The sequence below is a fragment of the Rhopalosiphum maidis genome, chromosome 3 (assembly GCF_003676215.2).
Source record: "Rhopalosiphum maidis isolate BTI-1 chromosome 3, ASM367621v3, whole genome shotgun sequence".
Lineage (NCBI taxonomy): Eukaryota > Metazoa > Arthropoda > Insecta > Hemiptera > Aphididae > Rhopalosiphum > Rhopalosiphum maidis.
Window position 1 is genome coordinate 61,066,993 of NC_040879.1, and position 19,180 is coordinate 61,086,172.

Sequence of the window (19,180 nt, forward strand, 5' to 3'; positions counted from 1 at the left end):
CTTATAAATTGAAATCCATTAAATAACACAGAATAGTTAAAAAATAAAGTAATAAATATTATTTATTTTGTCTTATACAAAAAAATATATATATTTACAGTTATTTAATAGTACAAAAAAAAAATACATAATTAGGATTGAAAATTATCATCTTATATTGGATCTTAATAATTACTAAAACTAATAAGATGTAAGCCAATTATGAACTTGATAAAAAAAAAATGGATTACAACTGCATTATAAATAGCTGACTTAGTAAATTTTGTTGATGACCTCATGTAAAAAAGTTTTCATAATTGAAAACATGTACAATTTGTTTGATTGAATATTTATTTATGTTAGTCTGTACTATACACATTTTATACTTACCGAAAGTTACTAAATATTGTAATGATGAAAATAGTTTGAAAATGAAAAAAAAATAATAATTGTTAACTTAAATAACCACAAATCAAAAAAATGTTTGTTGTAGTTGAATGAACACCGTCATCACTTCCATTTATTTAAAATGTTTCAGCTGCTGAATAAACTGATCTAATTACAAAAATTAAAACAAATCAATATACTTAAATATAAAAAAGTAGAAACAATAATTGTGAAAAAATATCTTTTAACGTATACTCAGCTTACTTCATTTTTTTAAAAACTTACGAAAGGTGTTATTATTAGAGTTAACAATCATAAACCATAAATTAATAACTATAAATAAGATAATTTACTAAATTAAATTATACTGCCCTAATTATAGAAGTTCATGTATACAAATAAATTGTTTAGTTGATTTATTTATTATTATATCTATAATTTGAATATTAAATTTTGGTTCTTGAAATTTTATTGGAATTGATTATCATATTAATTTAAATTACTTATTTTTTTTATTATATTAATAATTATAATAGCTTCTTTAACTAAGAGAGCACAAATGCCTTTTTCTTCTTGATTTCCTTTAGCTATAGCTACCCCTACTCCTGTTTCTTCATTAGTTCATCCTTCTATTTCAGTCAGTTTCAGCAGTTTCTACTGCTGGTATTTATTTAATCATTCATTTTATTGAAATTTTCTTTTCTAAATTATTTATTAGTACCTAATTTCTTGTTAAACAATATTAATAGCTGGTTTAAATACAATTTTTGAATTTTATTTTTAAAAAAATTATTCTTTTTTTAACTTAAGGATAAATCAGATTTATATTTAAAATTTTATGTTTAGGTTAAATTAATATGTTTTTTCTTTTATTTATACATGCTTTATTTAAATCTATAATTTTTTTAAGAGCTAAACCATAAATTAGTAACTATAAATAAGATAATTTACTAAATTACATTATACCGCCCTAATTATAGAAGTTTATGTATACAAATGAATGACAGTAAACCATTGTTTTACTTTTTTTTTTTTTTACAATTGTATTATACATTTCAGTCATAAATTCATGACTTGACAGCATCATTTTTATTAGAATCATCAGATTTGTCTTCTTTATCATCTAAAAAAAAAAATATTAAAACATTTATTAAGACAATATTAAGTGATATTAAAAACTTAAAATACAATTTTATCGATAATGTTATGAATAAATTATATGACCTTAGGGAAATTTGTCTTAAATATGAATACAACACTGTCTATACATCATGTTATATAAACAAACGCAAGACCGTTTCATAAAACTATTAAAGAACATAACTTTAATTAGAAACTCACAAAATCTACTTAAAATATATGTATATATATATATATAAAAAAATAGAATTAGAAGAATATAATTTGTCATACCACTGTAAGTGACATTATACTATAAATTAATCATTATCTGCATGAATAATAAAATAAAATGTCAATACATTGGTAATATAAAAAACATTTTGTAAATTCAAATATCATGTATATTATACTGAACTGTAAATAATTAATAAACATATTAAATAAAATCATTATTTAAAGGAAAAAATTTAGCAATCGCTTATGAAGCGCCTATATTTTCAACGTCCAAACGAGATCTCAATTTGAAACGCCAAATAGTAAAAAACACTTTTGAAAATGTATTTTTGGCTAAAAACTAGAGTATGAATTTTTTTTAGTTGACAAAAACTGATGTAAACAATGAGAATTTAAAAATTGGCAATTAGCCACTGCATTATGATGGCACATTTTTGTTTATGTTGAGAGATTCATATTAAAAATAATTACCTTTTAGAATATCAAATTTTGGTTCATTGACTTCTATCCTATTCGAGTCCAAACATGCTTGTTTTCTAGCAGGTGTGACAGCTTTATAAGATCTAAAACAAAAGTTATAATATTATATACATATTAAATACTATATTATTTATATTATACATTATATAAACCAGTTGCAATACCTATTATCTTTTCGGCCACCACCCCCTACACCAGGAGCCATGCCTTCATCTTCACTATCGCTAAATTCATTATCAGGTGAAATTTTTTTATCTGTAATAGATTGAGGATTCCTCTCATCTGGGTTAACATTATCTTCATCGTCTGACTCATTGTGTACTCCGTCTTCGGGGATAGCTAATAACAAAAATAAATATAAAATAGTAAGTAGTTCATTTAAAAGTTTATATCAAAAAATTAACTATTTAATTACAATTATAAGTATAATACTATTTACCTTGCACTTGAACTCCTGGGGCGTGAGGTAGCATTCGTAAGTTTTCAAAGAGTCGGTTTTTAATTTTTTCTAAATACTCTGAAGCATTTCTATTAATCATATTCGAAGGGCTGATATGAAGTTTAAAATCGGGCCCAAAATATTCATAATAGTCATTATTCGGCAATTCATTAGCAATTTCAGCTCCTAAGGCCACAGCTGTTTCATATGTCCAACATCGAGATACATTTCGAATAGTGTAACCACCTCCGCCGACCATAAGAAAGGGTAACCCATAACGTTTTACAAATTCAACACATTTGCCATGACCTAAAAATGTTCGTTTACAGTTTTTAAGTTTGAAGTTTATAAATTAATAATGTACACAACTCTCATACCTTTAACAGTTAGATTAAAGCATCCAAGCTTGTCTCCTGTAAGTGAATCCGCTCCACATTGTAATACAACTGCACTAGGTTGGAATGTCTCCATTACTTTAGTAATTATTGGTACGAATATTGATTCATAACTATCATCATCCATTCCATCTCTTAAGGGAATGTTAACTGCATAGTACTTTCCTTCTTCAGCACCAATATCCTACAAAAAAAATACATTTTAATATTGTTATTAAATAATTTATTTAACAGACAATATAAGAAAATTTAAAATCAAGTATATTATAGGTACTCTGTGTAATGTAATAAGCGATAGCTGATAAGAGACTTTAAAAGTAAAATAAACTTAACATTTTTTAATGCATGATAGAAAAAAAAAATTAAGCAATATATTAGTTTGATACATGATCTATCAAATTATAAAACTATGATAATTATCATTAGAAAAGTATTGATGGGACCTTATAAAAACAAATTTATTTGAACGCTAATATTGCAACCATTAACAGATTAAACAAATTAAGATATTAAAAATTAAATTTCACTATTCATTGACTTACTCCGAGATCTCCAGTACCAGGAAAATATTTGCCATGTTTGTGGAATGAAACTGTCATAACTCTATCAGTTGTATAAAATGCTTCTTCGACACCATCACCGTGATGGACATCAATATCAATGTACAACACTCGTTGATGGTATTTAAGCAATTCTAATATACCAAGTACTATATCATTAACATAACAAAAGCCACTGGCTTTAGATTTTTTTGCGTGATGAAAACCACCTCCCCAATTGATACAAATATCTGCAGATTGTTTATTTAATTTTACAGCTGCTGCTACTGAACCGCCCGCAGATAGCTGACAAAATGTATATAAACCATCAAAAACTGGACAATCTTCACCAACATTGACTGTGAAAAAAAACAATAATAACCATTTTAACAATTACATTTAATTTTAGTAAGTGTGACCATATACTTACATCTTTGCATTTTTTTATGATAATATCTCTTATTATTAGGACAAATAGTTCTTAAGAACTGTATGTACTCATTACTATGAAATTTGGTCATTTCTTCTGCAGTAATTTCATTAAATCTCTAAATTATTATAAACATAGATTTTATAAGTCATTGAAAAATATCATCAAGACTAAATATTATTTTGACTTACGGATATTTCCATTTTTTGATATAAACCATAATTTAAAATCAAATTATGAGTCATTGAAATCCTATGTGGTTTCATAGGATGACCTTGTCCATAATAATAGTTTCCTATGTCACCTGTAAAAAATGTACAACGATAAATTAATTACATTAAATAGCCGTTTGAAATAAATAGAAAAAGTTTCCTATCTATTAAAAGACAACACATAGACTTCTATAATAATTTAATTACTCAACTACCTTTAAACAGTAAGTAATTAAAAATGTGATATTTAGGGGAGATACACATTAATATTAGGTTGAATTTTTATACATCAACAACTCATAGTAAAAATTCACATATTTTTTTTAAATTAAAAATATAGCTACATTTATTAAAAAAATGATATCTTTTATCGAATATGGTACCTCATAGAGGCGTATTATGTATTACATTTAAGTATCAAGTTAATAGATTATATGAGAAATAAACTACACAATTATGTACCTAATTTATTATACTACAATGATCGTTATATTTTAATTCTGCATTTTATGAATCAAAACTATTGACAATATTGCATTATTTGGAACCACTTATTGTACTTTGGTCAAAATTACCCATACACCATTTTTTTAATTGTAGTAAAAATATAACCATTAGTAGGGCACTTTATATGGTTCAGTGATATAAATCGACTTTTCTAAAATTTAGTCTATGTTCAATAAATGTCTCAACCTCTGGGATAAATATGTGTAATTATTGGAATTCACAGATGTAATGATCAAGGTTAACACATCAAAAACGGGGAATAATTAAATTTGTTTAGTGACAACTGATATCAATAACTTTATGTCTGACATAGTATGAAATCATCAAATTTCTAAGAATATACTTTATGCAGTTAATAATATTACTATTGAATTTAATTTAGTCTAAACTATCTGGAAGTATAGGCAGTACAAGGACGAATAGAAAAAAATAAAAACCCAGACTGCAGGCATAACTATGTTTTTCTTGACAATCAGAGCACACACACAACACATTTAACATCTATAAAAACGGTACTCACTGTCGTAATGGTAACAGACGCGTTTCTTGAGCGGTGTGATAGACATTGCGGCGTCCTAAAACTGACTGGTACTTCTTAGAGTAATCGGTATGTGTCCTTAAGTCGTACTGTAAAAAACGCACCGTACATTTTGAGCTAACCTGTAATATGTTCGGAGCCAATCGCCGCGAATGGCCAGTAAACAAATTACAGTTTTCAGTTAAACAGTGCAGCCGCTGGGCCGATGATCAGGACCGGAGCCGTGGCTGCTGCGTCACATTCGGTTGGCCGACATGGTCAAGTATATGATCCTTATCTAAGCCCGAGGTCGTCGCCGTTTCGAATTATTTATTATGATAAAAGCATTAAAAAAATAAAAACGGATACGAGTTAGAAAAGAAATTCTGTCATACGAGTACGATGTATGTACAAGATATGCGGACATATTCAAAAATCTGAAGGAAAAAGGCCATTAACTACTCCTTCAAAGCGCTGTCCATATTCCAGTGGTATTGCACACCTTAAAAAATAAAATGTATATAATAAAATCACTTAGGATGAAGTATATAGAAGTTACCATGACTTTGGTCTTCCTTCGTGAATGCCAAGAAAATGATGTTTTACACATTCCAAAATAAAAATAAGCTATATTAACTCCATCAATTTTTATTCCATAATCCTCATTCACATAGTCCAAAAGTGTACCACGTTTATAATAGGGTTGCCAACTGTCCTATATTGTTCTACATTTATTTGAATTGTCTTACGTCCAACAATACTAAAAAAATTTTGTAGGACAATCCTACATTTTACAAAAATACCTATTTACTCGTATATTGAACATATTAAATTTTCTTTATATTATCATTTATTACAATCTAATAATAATTATTGAGTTGATGGAATAACTGATATGTCATGGATAATAAAGATCTTTATCTATGCATGATATAGAGAATATCACTATTATTATTATCTATGTAGTTATCAACAAAATGTAATCGCCTTTTTATCGTTTTTTGTATTTATTAATTTGGTTGGTCGTCCAGTGACCACGGCAGTGACAGTCGTCACTCATCTCGTTAATTGAACGATACCGTTGTTCACTGATATTAAAAGTAAGTAAAGTAAATAATATAGTAGATAATAACAGATTGATTAATATGCATACAATAATGCGTATTAATTTACAGACAATACAACATGAACAGACTACCAAGTTCAGACTCAGACCCAGATGATCATAACATAAATAAAACTACTCCAAGAAAAGTTCGTCGATTGTGCACCTACAACAAAAATTTGGAAGAAAAAACACATGATTAATTAAATATGACGAATTTAATGCTAAATGTAAGTTATGTATCAATTTTTTTTTATATTTCTATTGGAGGATATAACTTGGTGATGCGTCACTCAACTTCAAAAAAACATTAAAGTTTTTAGAGCATGCAAAATAAGTAATGTTGTTGATAAATATTATGTTGTTAAAAATTCGTTTAAAGAGGAACTTGCTGTAGCTGCTGAAATAACCAAAATTGTTCATACTATTAAACACAATCAATCATACAACTCTTTAGATTGTTGCTTTAAATTAGATAAATTAATTTTTGAAGACTCAAAACTTGCAGGTAAAATAAATTGTGGTAGAATAAAATGTGAAAATGTGAAGCTGTAGCACAAAATGTTTTAGCCCCCAGGTCGTTATTCAATTTGTATCAAAAACTAAAAAATCACAATCCTCCATTATTTTATTCCTTACAAACTAATGTTTCTAACAAAGAAAATATCAAATTTTTCTTCATATGCATACAGATTTTTACTAAAGAGGAAGGCCAACAAAATTTTGTTATAGATTTTATAGAAAACTCTGATGAAACAGCTGATGGAATGTTTAAGATGATCGACAATATTTTTACTAATACTTAACTTAATTGGGAACAAGTTAGTGGTTTTAGTGGTGATAATTGTAGTGCGAATTTTGGTGTACACCATTCATTATTTACCAATATTAAAGCCAAAAATCCTAATATAATAAAAAGTAATTGTCATGCACATATACTTCATAACTGCGTTAAAAAAGCTATGGACTATTTAGATATTGATGTTAAAAATTTAATATTAAAAATGTATTTCCATTTTTCTATGTCTGCTAAGAGAAGAGAAACTTTAAAAGAATTCCATACTTTTGTTGAGATAGAATTAATTAGACATGTTAGTACTAGGTAGTTATCATTACTTCCATGAGTAGACAGAATATTGTTGAACTATCAAACTCTAATAAGTCTTAGTATAGACTGTCCAAAACAAATACAGTTAATATTTAAAATTAATGAAGAAAGTCATGCAGTTAGCGAGGAGATAGAAGTATATTTACTGTTTTGTAATAATATTCTCCCTATGTTTAATAATACTGTAAAAAACATTGAAAAAAATTCTACTACAGTCATTGAACTATTTAGTATTATGTTGAATCTCAAAACTAATCTTTTAAGTAGAAAAACTGAACAATTTTTTGGTTTTGTAACAAATCAAAAACTGAGCAATTTACAAGATAAGAATCTGAAAAATACTATAACAAGAAGTTTTAATTTATTTATTGATGAAGCACATAAATATTTAAATAATCATTTTGATTTTGATGAAAAGCAAAATTGGTTATTTAAATGAACACATTTTCAGCTTTCTCAAAATACATTTCTTAACTATAAACACTTTGAAGCAATCGTTCATCACATACCTCAACTACAAAAAATTGATTTTGACAAACTTTTTGATGAAATAGTGATTGTGCAATCAGTTTTTAAACAATTTATAAAAACAAACGACTGGGAAAATATGAAAACTATTCCAGAAAAATGGCAATTTATTTTTCAGAAAGATATTGAATTGCCTAACATGTTTTTATTCATTTCATTTTTATTAACATTACCCTCAAGTAGTGCTGCATTTACTGAAAGAGTATTTTCTGTAATGAATATTAAATGGAGAGATGAGAGGAATAGGTGTTCAACAGCTCTTATAAGAACTGAAATATTGATTTATTTAAATTATAAAGAAGACTGTCTTGAATTTTCCAAGTCTGTTAAAAATGATAAAGATTTAATTAAATTGGCAAAAAATCAAAATATATATTCATTTAAATAAAAATTTTTTTTTTTTTTTGTTTGTTAAAAGACATGTTTATAATTTTTTATTTTATTAGTTTTCATTAGTTACACTATTGTTATATTCATATATTTTAAGATATAAAATTTTCTGTGATAAAAATTCTAAGTCGGTTATAACTTGTAAGAATAATGCTGTTACTATTTGTTAAATTTCCTAATTTTGTTCCATGGTGTATAAATAAGATTTAAATAAGGTGGTAAACATCCAACTAGCCAAGTGTTATATTTTATATTATTTATTATATTGTTAATTTTTAAAATTATTTTTCAATATATTGTTATTTTAAATATTTAAATATGTATTTACTATTAATTTTCATGATATAATGTATGTTGAATTCTTTAAATCAAATAGTCAAAAGTATCAATATGCAATTCAATAAAAGTGATATAAATAAAATGTATTAGATGTATGTATTTTTCATTAAATCATAATCTATATTTTTGGTTGCAGTAATGCTTGTTAAACTATGCAGTGCCGTAGCTATGGCGCATAGCGGGGGGAATAGGAATTATTTATATGTGCATATAACCATTAACCAGGATAAATTACCATAGTAGTTGTCTTTTAATTTTTTACTTTGCTCCCCCCCCCCCAACAAAAACAACTAAAAAAAATTGGCTATACCGCTAAAACTATGGTATATAAATTGGATATGAAAAAATTGTCCTACATTAAACAATTTGAGAATTGGCAACCCAAGTTTATAAATATATTTTTAAAAAAAAAAAGTCATACAATGTAGGGTTTTAATAAACAGGGGTAAAATGTCACCCTGGAATAATCCTAAATAAATCCTAGAATAACTATTTTCAATATTATAGTCAAAAAACTGAAAACGTGCATTTTATAGTTTTTTTTTTTTTTGTTGAATAACTGTAACTTTGAAATTTTAGACTAAGAAAGTTGGTTAACTTATTAACATTCAATTAAAATATAAACAAAAAATGATAAATGTTTAAAATAGATGGTTGTTGTGCACCTGTCTAATTAAGTTAAAAAAAAATCTTATACCATAAAACGTATATGTTAATGTCACAATTGAAGTCTTATTCTACAATATTTCAACTAGATATATATTATCAATTAATTGGTGCTATTTAAGGAATTAAGTGATATTAATAAATAATTTTAATTTGACAAATTAATGTTATACTTTTCACTAAACTCTTTCATTAGAAGTAATTGCTAGTTTACTATAATTTGATTTAAGAGATCATTACTTTGCTTTTCAGTCATCTAATGAAAAAAAAATTAATTGTTCTATTAATGGTGAATTTCTATTTTGAAATCTTAGTTTTAATCAAGTTATGATTTCTAAAAAAAGATTATTCTTTATAAATGAATTTTAAGTTCATTGCATATATATTCTGCCATATTAGAAATTAATAATTAAGGGTAATTCTGAATATGAATGTTCTAATGGCGGTAAATTGTGAATTCATTCAATTGAATTACTTAAATTTAATTTAAAAATAGTTGTTTTTTTTAAAAAAATTCTATTTCAAATACAATAAATTAAAATAATAATTCTAAATGTTGAAATTATTGATCCAATTGAAGAAATTATATTTCATAATAAAAAATTATTAGGATAATCTGTGTATCGTCGAGGCATACCATTTAAACCTAAAAAATGTTGAGGGAAGAAAGTTATATTAACTCCAATAAATATTAAAATAAATTGAATCTTTAAAATAAAATTATTTATTGAGAATCCAGTAAAAATTGGAAATCAGTGAATTAATCTGGCAATAATAGCAAATACAATTCCTATTGATAAAACATAATGAAAATGAGCTACTAAAAATGTATTTTCTTTATTTATTATTATAATTTATGTTAAGTCAAGATTTGGTTTATAAATAAGAATATAACGGGTTACATTAAATTTTATTTTTGGATTTTGAATAAAAATTAAAATGAAATTGGGTTTAATAGTAAATTTATTTATTTTATTAATATGAAGAAAGATCTAAAATATGTACATATTGCCCGTCATTCTTATTAAAAATAAAACAAGTCGTAACTAAGAAAATATAATGGAAAGTGTATTTAGACAGATTAAATAAATGAATATCTAAATTTAAGTATATTATTTACAATGTTAAGATGTTGTTAAACGTTATTTAAATTTATTTTTATTTGGTTTTTTATAAAAATAATTTATTTATTTAGAGTTTTAATATTTATTAAAAATTAATTTATAGTTTAACTGTATTGTGAAAGAAATAATTAAATTTTAAAAAGAATTATTGTAATACCTTTTGTATAGAAATGGTCTGAAATTATTTTTTAAAGAAGTTAATTACCCAAGAAATATAATTTTTTTTATTTTTATAATTTCTCCTTTATTAGGTTTATTAATTTCATTTTTTTTTTTTTTTTTTTTTTTGGTTTATTTACTCTTATATTGGTATAAATTATATTATAAGTTTTGGTTTAATAAATATATTTTGTTGTTCAAGTTTAAAAGTTTAATAGTTAGTTATCTTTTTTTAATAATTAGATGATCATAAAAATTGATTTTTAAAACAAAGATTTTTTTATCATAAGTGTATAACACTCATGATGAATGAATCTATATCTATTCCATCAACATGTAAATAAAATTTAATTTTAAATTTTAAAAGTTATTTTGATTTTATTGATTAATATTTTAAATTTAAACTATTTTATTGATAAGCTTGACATTTTTATATAATAATTTATAGTAATAGAAATTTTTATTTGTAAAAATGTGTTATTTATTTATTTTTAATTTATTATTAATATTTAATTAATAGTAATAATAATTAAATTATTATAATTTATACTTATAAATTTATTTTATTGGAGTGATAAATAAAATTAATAAACTTTTTTTTTAATTTAACATTATTTAATGAATTAAAATTTTTAATTAAAGGAAAATGTTACTTTAGGGATAACAGCTTAATTAAATTTTTAAGTTAAAATTTAAAAATTAGTTTGCTACCTTGATATTGAATTAAGATTAATCTTAGGTGCAAAATTTTAAGTATTAGGTATATAAAAGTTTTGCAACTGATGACAAGCATTCTAGCTTTCTTTTAAGTCTATCTGCAAAGTCTTTAATTTTCTTTTCATATTTCTAAGAGTAGAAACATTACTCAAATTTGTCTTTCTCATTTTCTCTATAGAAACTTAAGCTACCGTATAAAATAATTAACTTATTTAATAATGCACACGAGCTGCAAACCTACGAGAAGTGTCGTCTTCTGGATGGCAACCAATATCTTTTCCATTAAGCCAGTCTTCATAATTTTCAGATTAACGTCTCACAAAGGTTTCCATGTCAATTTTGACATTGTCCTTGCAGCAATGATCTAGTGTAGCCCTTTTTTCGAAAATTGGTTAACCTACTAACATTCATTTAAAAAACATAAATTGTGTATAATGCAAACTTTAATAATATAAAGGACTTGTTCAAAATAGGGAATGCATTTAGGCTTATGTATGATTGGACTCAGAAATGATGTTAATTACATTCTCTTAAAACAATTGACTATGATACATTAGTAAATTGGAATAAATATCTTAGAGATAGCTTTATCAAAATAATATTGTAATATATTGGATTAAATTTAAATTTATAATTGTGTATTTAGTGTATTTAGCTACTTACTATAAATAATTTTATGTCATTCTTTACCTAATCACCTATTTAAACTAAAAAAAAAAATAGAAAAATAACCAATTTATGAAGAAAGAAAATGTTGAATGGTTTAGATCAAAGTATTTTTTAGGATTATAATTCTTTAATGTATTTACATAATTACTACTTTTACAAACAGCTCATTTTTATATCACAAAAACAAATTATCTATCCATATTGTTGTATAATTTCATTAAAAATAGTAATCAAATTTTTCACAAAATAAATTATAACTAGGGATACAAAGTAATAAAAGGTATAGTTAATAAAATGTGAATAAAAAACATAAACATAAATAATCTGATAGGTATATGATAAAAGTTATTAAAAATAAATTAACTAATTTTCAACAGATTGATATTAAATATATTTGTTTAAAAGAACTATAATTGAACGGGCCAGGAGCATATTATGGTCAAAATAATATGAATTACCGTTTACCTAACAAACTTTGCACGATACCAACACACTGATCGATCTGTGTAAATTTGTCTGTATGTAAGTATATAACACTTAATAGGAGGTGGACAGGGTCGCCGATCAAATCCTATGATTGCTAGTGTGTTGATGGTGTATCGGTGTATGTATGTATATTTGTGTATGTGTGTCGTGTGTGTACTTAAAACTAATGACAAGGACACAAGGTAACTTTTATAGGAACGATAACTCAATAGATATGGTAATAAATACTGATTAAATAATATAGTATAATAGAATTATTAATAAACAGCTAAATATCAACAATAAATGTAAAACAATACGGCCTTCCTGGCCCAACAATATAGAAAAATTATAATAGGCAGTTATTGGCGCTGTGTATAGATTTTGTACACAATAATAATACGTGTCCCTTCTGCCTCAATAATAATTACGAATAATAATTTAACAAGAAATAATAAATAGTTAAAAACTCACAATTTGTGGATAGCAGACTGGCCAGCTAGTTGGCTATTACGCTGATAATAATAATAATACTCGTACAACACACGTAAATATGTAAACATAAAATCAAGTAGTCACTTGTACCTAATAATTAATATAATATTTAACGTGAAATGTGGTGATTTGCACACACAATTTACTATAGGTAACAATACGGCGATTCGCGCCCACGCTATAAAATATAATAAAAATTGTATAACGTCATGTAAAGACAATTTTAACAAACGGCTATTCGCGGATGTAGGAAAATATCAAAATCTAATTGAATAATGACGCAACGATTCGCGCACACGGTAAACACAATAGTGGCGATTAGCGCTAATAATATATAAACAAAAAAGTAGTAAAAACATAACGCATTGACGTGTGTGTAAAAAAAAACAAGTACTATTATTTTGAACGGACTCTAACGACGACGGGTGGAGAACGATAAAACCGGCAAAACAGCGGCGGCTGATAGCGCGTCGTCGTTATCTTATGATTATATAATTCACACACGACAATATTAAAAGGCCGTTCTGGTAAAAGTGAAACGTATACAACGCTCAAGAGATGGCGTTGAATTTCATATCGCCGCCTTGGCGGTCACCCGTAACTACGCCCATTTTTCCCAAAACGGGGCTACACGCAATAGTCTCGAGAGTGGCACATTATTATTTCACAGACCGCCATTAGAACGTTTCGTGTCAATGCTATTTTGTATTTATATCACTTGCGTAATTTGAAATTTGAATATGATAAGCGCACGCTCGCTTGCGCGTTCACAAACTAATTTTATTATTGATTGAAATTTCTGTTCCCTAAATATATATGGAAATACTTAAACTATAAAAGCTATTTTACAACATAGTTCTTATTTAAAAAACCATCAGTAACAATTTAATAATACTAATAGTTTATAATTTATTGTTATCGATTAATATAACGTTATAAATAAAATATAATTACAATTTAATTTATAGTTATAAATATAATAAATGTACATTCAAATTAAACAAATCAATAAATTAATCACTACATTCATTCATATAAATATATATATAATATATATTTATACATTATTAATTTTGATGGTTTTAAACCATTTCATGCTACAAATTCGGATAATTACTGTTTTATTTTTATGACTCTGAAAGTTTTTTATTTCCAACGCATCAAACTCTTGATTTTTTGAATGAATTTCTAATGAAATAGTTTGTACATTTTTGAGATTTTAATGAATTTTATCAAAACACTAACTAAACACTAGTAAAAAAATTTTTTTTCGATATTTATAAATTTTAGATCCTCAACATATTTTGGAAAATATAAATACAAAAAAAAGTGAATATTAAAAAATTAAAGTAATAAATGAAAAATAAATAAAACTGTTTTTAAATGTATTGTCGTATTGATGTGCAATGATAGTCAGCTTCCAATTTATATATATATATATTTTTAACATTAGGTGTCTTATAACAATAATTAGTAATTACTACTATTATCATATTATGATATATGTATAATATTCTTATATATTATACCTAGCTTTATTTTAATATTTTATACGATTTGACGATTTATTTTGTGCTCTAGTGCTTCTCATTCTCGTATCAAATGTACTTAGAGTATATTATATTGGTTGTAAATATAATAATTTAATTAATTATTTTAAAAAAATAAATGTATATTGGTGTTAACTAGTTTTTTCATATTTTGAATTGGCTTCAATTTGTTTATTTGTTATTATTAAATTTAATAAATTAATAATATGTTATAGATGTACCTACTAATTAAAAATAATACAGTATTTAACTGATTTATGTGAATAATTAATATAATTAGGGATTTAAATCACTTATTATGTAGACTATTATAAGTTATCGAGTTATATCGTAACTAGTAAGTACATTGATTACGTTTGTCACTTTATTCAACAGGCTATTATTTATTCATTTGTAACGTGCAGATTGTAGGTACCTAAGGTGTTTTTTTGTTATATCGATTTAAATTTCATAATTTTTTTTATATGTGGTTCAGCCTTAATAAAATTAACTAAATCATCAAATTCTCTTCAAGTTTAAAAAAATAATTATTCAAATCATATTTTTATTAAATAAATTATAATAATTTTATGATGACGTGAGATATTTAATATGACATAAAATAAAATATTATTCAGTCACCAACATTATTGTTATCGTATTGACAATAATTATTTATAAACTGGGATATGAAAACCAATTTAGACCTATGGTGCGGTACGACTGCAGTCGCGCGCGAGGTGGTGGTATGAACATTGTTCTCGAACACTGCCGCTATACTTAGCAGAGCAGCACATGACGACTGTAAATTTATGATTTTTTAACCAAAAACATGTTTTTGTACTTCCCATTTTCCTCAGCTCTTATTAGTCGTAGAAACATGATTTATACACCAAAATAAACTTGAGAAGTTTCTCTAGAGGACTGCGTTCCACTTTTTTGATATCATTTTTTTTCTATTTTATATGGTTTTTTTTGAAAATTTCAAATGCAAATATCTCCGGTTTGAAAAAAAAATTCAGGAACGAGATCGTCTAGAGGAACTTCTCAGCACATATTTCGCTAATAGTTTTTAACGTATTTATAACTTTATTTAAGAAAAAATTCTTCGTTTCATTTTAACATAAATTATTATTTATTATTTATTATTTTATAATATTTAAAAACAGGAAAATTTATTTTGAGTTGAAAAATTTTGAAAACCATCAGTTTTTATTTATTTATTTTGAATTTTTTTAATATCATCAATTACAATTTACAAAACTAAATAACTGTTATTTGTTTTCAATTTCTGACCATCATACTATAATATACTTGTATGGGTACTTTATATCAATAAAATCAATTATTAATAAACAATAAATATTATTATAGTATCCGAATTAGCCATTAGCCATTACACAATTGCACTTAAATAAAACAATATAATAAATATGTACTATAGAGTATAAATTATTATTTCAATTATTATATCGTTACCCGTGGTAGCCACCTATTGGCAGTCAATTGAATTCATTTCTCGTGCAACATATTATTATTTTCTATAACAGTGAGTATTGCCACTGAGCAATCTATAATAATAATATATAATTAATTTAATGATATCACGCAATATGCTATAGTCCGTTTTTAATGAGACCTTTACTAACTATTTACACGTTTTTCATCGTTGGTCGATGCGCTTCTTACAGTCTCACGCCATTTTCGCCTGTTCGGTCACGATCGTAAAGCTTTTGGTCGGCAAAAATCTGCTCGTATACATAATCGTCGGATGATAAAGAGTGTAAGAAATTTGGCTTACGTGCTATTGACGGCGGCAGATAAGATGGATGTACGACTAGTTTACCTCCACTCACGAAACGGTGTATTATTAAAATATTCATATATATATATCGCTGTGCTATCAGCAGTCGACCACCATCGGCGAATACCGGGAAACATATTCCTAAAATAGTTATTACAATATTAATATTGAGGAATGTCGATATGATACTATGACAGTATGATTATATCTATTATATTACTGATTCTGATTTCTGTGTTTGTCGTAGTGTCGTGCACCTACCTTGCATATAAAATAATTTGTTTACTTAATACTTAGTGTAGAATTAAATACAGTTATGATTTAATACTTAAGAGGACGTCTCACCCGCATGTGTTGTCTCCGTCTAGTCCGTCTTACACACGTACGACATGGTAAATTTTCGTTCACCAGTTTCAATAGTGTGCTTTTAGTTTCAACATGAGAGTGAATTGATCTATTATCAAACTTTTAGGTGAGATGAGTATGAAATTATTAAGTATTTTAAAATGCTCATAATTCACTTAATAATTAAAATATCGTAAAAAACCAACGAGAGAACACAGACAATGTTCTTGCTTAAAAGTTTGATAATAGATCAATTCATTCTAATATTAAAATTTAAATACCATGTCGTACGTGTGTAAGACGGTGACAATACATGCGGGTGACTGGTGAGATGTCCTCTTAAATAAATACATAATACAATAATACATTATAGAAGAAAACCAAAAGGCCGACCTGAAAAGCTTTGTTTAAAAAAAACTGATAAATTCATTTTTCTTTTAATATTATTAATATGTATCTAATTACTTTTTACTACCTATTCAATTTCCAATAGTTAGATTATTGTATAACACAACAAATGAACAAAAACACCAAAGTTGCTTAATTGTATTTGTATGAGAAAATCCTTTGGTAAGTTAATTTTTTTAGTTTATATATTACATATCATATGTTTTCTTATTATATTGTGCATACATAAATCAACTTAATTATTATTTTATTAGTAAGTACCTATATATAAAATAATTTATTTCATAGTTGATTTATGATTTATAAAATAATTAATTGTCAACAACTCGTTAGATGCATATGGTAGAGGAACATATTTTATGATTATTATATGTTAACATTAATTCGTTTATTAAATGATTAGTTTTTGAATCTGTTTACTAGGTATGTAATTATTAGACTACAGATATATTTTATGTATGAGCTAAAATAGCATTTGTTAGTTTGTTTGCCAGTATTTTTTTTAATTTATATAAACAATGTTTATATTCATATTATTAAACAATGATTTAAAGTAAAAACTATATATATACCAATTTCATTATATTTAATAATTAAAATAAAAAACTTATTATAAATTATTGTTGGGTACATCAGTAAAAAAAAATTTAACTTTACAATATATACATATATATATTATACATTACATTTTAAGGAGAATCAAAATTAAATAACAGTATATCCAAAAATATAAATATATTTTATTTAGTTAATAGGTGTGATAATGATTTACACTAGGGACAATTTTTTTTGCAGAACAGTTGGTCGATTGGGTCCCAGTCCGCCCCTGTATTTCTAATAAATACTTACTTTATTTATTTAAATTACAATTCTAAGTATATTAAGTATAAAAATCTTTGTTTGGTGTTGGGTACAATTAAGTAGATTTAGTAGATGGTTCTTGACTACATGCGATAATTGTAGTATGTCATTGTGATATAATGAGCTGGGGCTCTACAATTAGCGTAAAATAATTTATGGTATTAGTAATAATTAATTAATTAATTTAATTAATATATATTTATAGGTTGGTAACCTATAGTTTATTTAGTATTATATGTTTAAAGTAATAATCTAAAAAATAAGTAATAGGTAATTGAGATTTGATTAGATCAGAGTAAGGACAGCTATATCTAATATCTAGAAATGAGGAACCATGAGTGGATTAATGTTGCTGAATGAATGCTGACCTCAATATAAAGATAGTTATTTTTTATTAAGAGAACATATTATTTTATTTTTAATAGAAAATGGATTCAATGATTATCCCTAAAAATAATTTGGATAATAACATTTAGTAGGTATGACATTAAATATAGTTTAATTTTTATTTGGACATTGTCTCTTACAATCAAAATTATTCGATATACATATATAGTTGATAAACAAAGTATTCAGAATATGCTATTGATAGTGACTGTGGTTATCAATTTAATTCATTAACCACCTGTAGATTTATGACAATGTGTATATGTATCACTATAATATTATGTACCTAATATCTACAACTATAACTTAGTGTGACACGAAAATTATTACCATGACGGTATGAACTATCTGTTGGGCAGTTCATGTAAATTAGTCAGTAGCCATAAGACATGTACATGTCCAATATATCTACATGCAGTTTTTTTTTTTTTTTTTAATAATAATAAATAATTTTAATCACTTTGATTATGATACTGTTGAAAATATCTTAACCAGTAGTAATTTTCTTTATTTTTTCAATATTTACTTAATACATTTCCAGTACAAAACACTTAAATTCTAATTTAACTAATTGGAACTGATGCAAAAACCAATATTATGAACCAGAACTCTATTCCAACGCATTCTGGTCAATTTAGCATTCTTAGAAACAATTACTCTTCACTACAAAATCAGAAATATAACCATCAGCCCTAGACTAAAATAACAATTATTTCAAGATAATAGTATTATGTGATTGTGATATGATGAGCTGGGGCGTTGCAACTAGCATAAAATAATTTATGGTATTAGTGCTAATTAATTAATTAATATTGAGTATTATATATTTAAGGTAATAAT

At 25.3% G+C, this 19,180-nt stretch overlaps 1 protein-coding gene across 7 annotated transcripts; it reads right to left on the reverse strand.

Moving 5' to 3' along the window:
• Positions 1-239: 239 nt before the first annotated feature.
• LOC113559353 (histone deacetylase Rpd3-like) lies at positions 240-16,231 on the reverse strand. 7 transcript variants are annotated; one of them, XM_026965063.1, is made up of 13 exons: positions 16,185-16,231; positions 16,015-16,106; positions 11,619-11,777; positions 5,245-5,743; positions 4,197-4,309; positions 4,006-4,123; positions 3,579-3,934; positions 3,019-3,220; positions 2,642-2,950; positions 2,367-2,541; positions 2,194-2,285; positions 1,390-1,489; positions 240-534 (listed from the first exon to the last, which is right to left on the reverse strand). In XM_026965063.1, exons 4-12 carry the CDS (start codon positions 5,288-5,290, stop codon positions 1,434-1,436), a joined length of 1,467 nt encoding a protein of 488 aa, XP_026820864.1. In that variant the 5' UTR covers positions 5,291-5,743; positions 11,619-11,777; positions 16,015-16,106; positions 16,185-16,231; the 3' UTR covers positions 240-534; positions 1,390-1,433. The 7 variants fall into 7 exon arrangements, with proteins under 7 accessions (XP_026820864.1, XP_026820862.1, XP_026820867.1 ...); XM_026965061.1 differs by lacking the exons at positions 16,015-16,106; positions 16,185-16,231 and adding an exon at positions 12,986-13,418 and having other exon boundaries at positions 5,245-5,351; positions 5,435-5,743; XM_026965066.1 differs by lacking the exons at positions 16,015-16,106; positions 16,185-16,231 and adding exons at positions 5,801-6,025; positions 12,986-13,418.
• Positions 16,232-19,180: the final 2,949 nt, after the last annotated feature.

What these genes read in the sequence shown, in the direction of transcription:
- LOC113559353 (XM_026965063.1), bottom strand. Translation starts at nt 5,290, where the DNA reads ATGTCTATCACACCGCTCAAGAAACGCGTCTGTTACCATTACGACA. An exon ending in GGTGGCCGAAAAGATAATAG is followed by an intron (nt 2,286 to 2,366) that starts GTATTGCAACTG and finishes CTTTTGTTTTAG; the next exon opens with ATCTTATAAAGCTGTCACAC. An exon ending in AAAATTTGATATTCTAAAAG is followed by an intron (nt 1,490 to 2,193) that starts GTAATTATTTTT and finishes TTTTTTTTTTAG; the next exon opens with ATGATAAAGAAGACAAATCT.